The 2,500-nt window shown below is 29.5% G+C and overlaps 1 protein-coding gene across 1 annotated transcript in view; it reads left to right on the top strand.

Annotated features, from left to right (window-relative positions):
- LOC138867252 (chromosome transmission fidelity protein 18 homolog) overlaps nucleotides 1-2,500 on the top strand; it is a gene marked incomplete at both ends in the record, with an annotated part of 24,699 nt that overhangs the window by 17,147 nt on the left and 5,052 nt on the right. Inside the window, 1 exon segment of the mRNA XM_070142195.1 lies at nucleotides 1,313-1,451. Coding sequence (XP_069998296.1) covers nucleotides 1,313-1,451 — 139 coding nt within the window.

A 2,500-nucleotide genomic window follows, 5' to 3' on the forward strand; every position in this document is an offset into this window, starting at 1 on the left:
TAATGAAAGGAATAATGATAATGGTTATAATATTGTAATATTATTGAGAATGAGAATGATGATAATGATAAGGGTAATGAGAATGAGAATGATGATAATGGTAATGATAATGAGAATGATAATGTCAAATCAATGATAATGATTATAATTCTTGTTACAGTAATAGCAACTAGAATAGTAACAGTAATGATAATAATATTATTATTTCTGTTAATTATTAAAATGCTATAAGGATAATGCAAAAAAAAAATGATGATGATGATGATGAGGATAGTAATAATAATGGTAATAATAATAATGATAATGATAATGATAATGATAATGATAATAATGATAATAATGATAATAATGATAATAATGATAATAATGATAATAATGATAATAATGATAATAATGATAATAATAATAATAATAATAATAATAATAATAATAATAATAATAATAATAATAATAATAATAATAATAATAATGATAATAATAATGATAATAATAATGATAATAATAATGATAATAATAATGATAATAATAATGATAATAATAATGATAATAATAATGATAATAATAATGATAATAATAATGATAATAATAATGATAATAATAATAATAATAATAATAATAATAATGATAATAATGATAATAATGATAATAATGATAATAATGATAATAATGATAATGATAATGATAATGATAATGATAATGATAATGATAATGATAATGATAATGATAATGATAATGATAATGATAATAATAATAATAATAATAATAATAATAATAATAATAATAATAATAATAATAATAATAATAATAATAATAATAATAATAATAATAATAATAATAGTAATGATGATGATAACAGTGATAATGATAATGATTATGATACGGATGATAATGATTATGATAATGATAATGGTAATGGTAATGAAAAGAAAAAAATAATTATGATGGCAATGCTGATAACAAGGACAATAGTAAGAATATTAATGATGATAATTTTGCTGCAGTGATTACTGTTATGATGATTATTTTAATGATGATGATGGATATGGTTATGATTATGGTTATTATTATGATTATGATCATGATTATAAGCATCATTATTATGGTTATGATTATGATTATAATTATTACCATCATGGTGATTGTTATGATTTGTATCGTTATTACATTTGTTATTTATATTGAAATATCAATAGGTCAACCCAGTGGCAAAACAAATATGCCAAACTGAAGATGAGATATCTTACTCTCATGCATCACATATATAATATATCATTCATTAAAGATTGATCATTGTTTTAACTCTATTTTCCAGGAATATGGAAGAACTGGTCAGATTTCCTGATCAAAAGACAGGTAAACAGTTGTCATATGCTACAAGGCAGTTGATTGCTCGTGAAATTGATCTGGAAAAAGTGAGGAGAGCTGAAGCATATTTTGTAAAACAGCAAGAGGTAAGGTACTCTTATATTTATTTATTTATTTATTATTATTATTATTATTATTATTATTTTATTTTTTAATTTTTTTTCAGTTTGGCATCAGTAACATGGAGCCAAAATGTGATCATCTAGATACACATTAGGGTCATCAACCATGTAACGGTTCAAATTCTACACACCTATAGACTTCTTTACAAACATACATTAGTATGTGCACACACATGCATACGCACATGTAAGACATACAACCGCATGCAATAGCACACACATGAATGCACACTCACAACCACACAGTTGCCCACAAATACAAACACAACCACACAAAACTACACACAACTACACACAACCACACATACACACTACCACACATAAACACTACCACATGCGCAACCACACAAACACACAACCACACACACACACAACCACACACACACACAACCACACACACACAACCACACACACACAACCACACACACACAACCACACACACACAACCACACACACACACAACCACACACACACACAACCACACACACACACAACCACACACACACACAACCACACACACACACAACCACACACACACACACAACCACACACAACCACACACACACAACCACACACACACACACAACCACACACACACACACACAACCTCACGCACACACACACACACACACACACACACACACACACACACACACACACACACACACACACACCACTCACAGATACACACAAACATACACACACACAACCACACACACACACAACCACACAGACACACACACACACACACACACACACACACACACACACACACACACACACACACACACACACACACACAGATACACTCACAGCCACACAGATACACTCACAAACACACAGATACACTCACAACCACACAGATACACATAACCACACAGATACACACAACCACACAGATACACGCAACCACACAGATACACGCAACCACACAGATACACGCAACCACACAGATACACGCAACCACACAGATACACGCAACCACACAGATACACGCAACCACACAGATACAC

This window comes from Penaeus vannamei, chromosome 29, assembly GCF_042767895.1.
Source record: "Penaeus vannamei isolate JL-2024 chromosome 29, ASM4276789v1, whole genome shotgun sequence".
In the NCBI taxonomy this organism is placed as follows: Eukaryota; Metazoa; Arthropoda; class Malacostraca; order Decapoda; family Penaeidae; genus Penaeus; species Penaeus vannamei.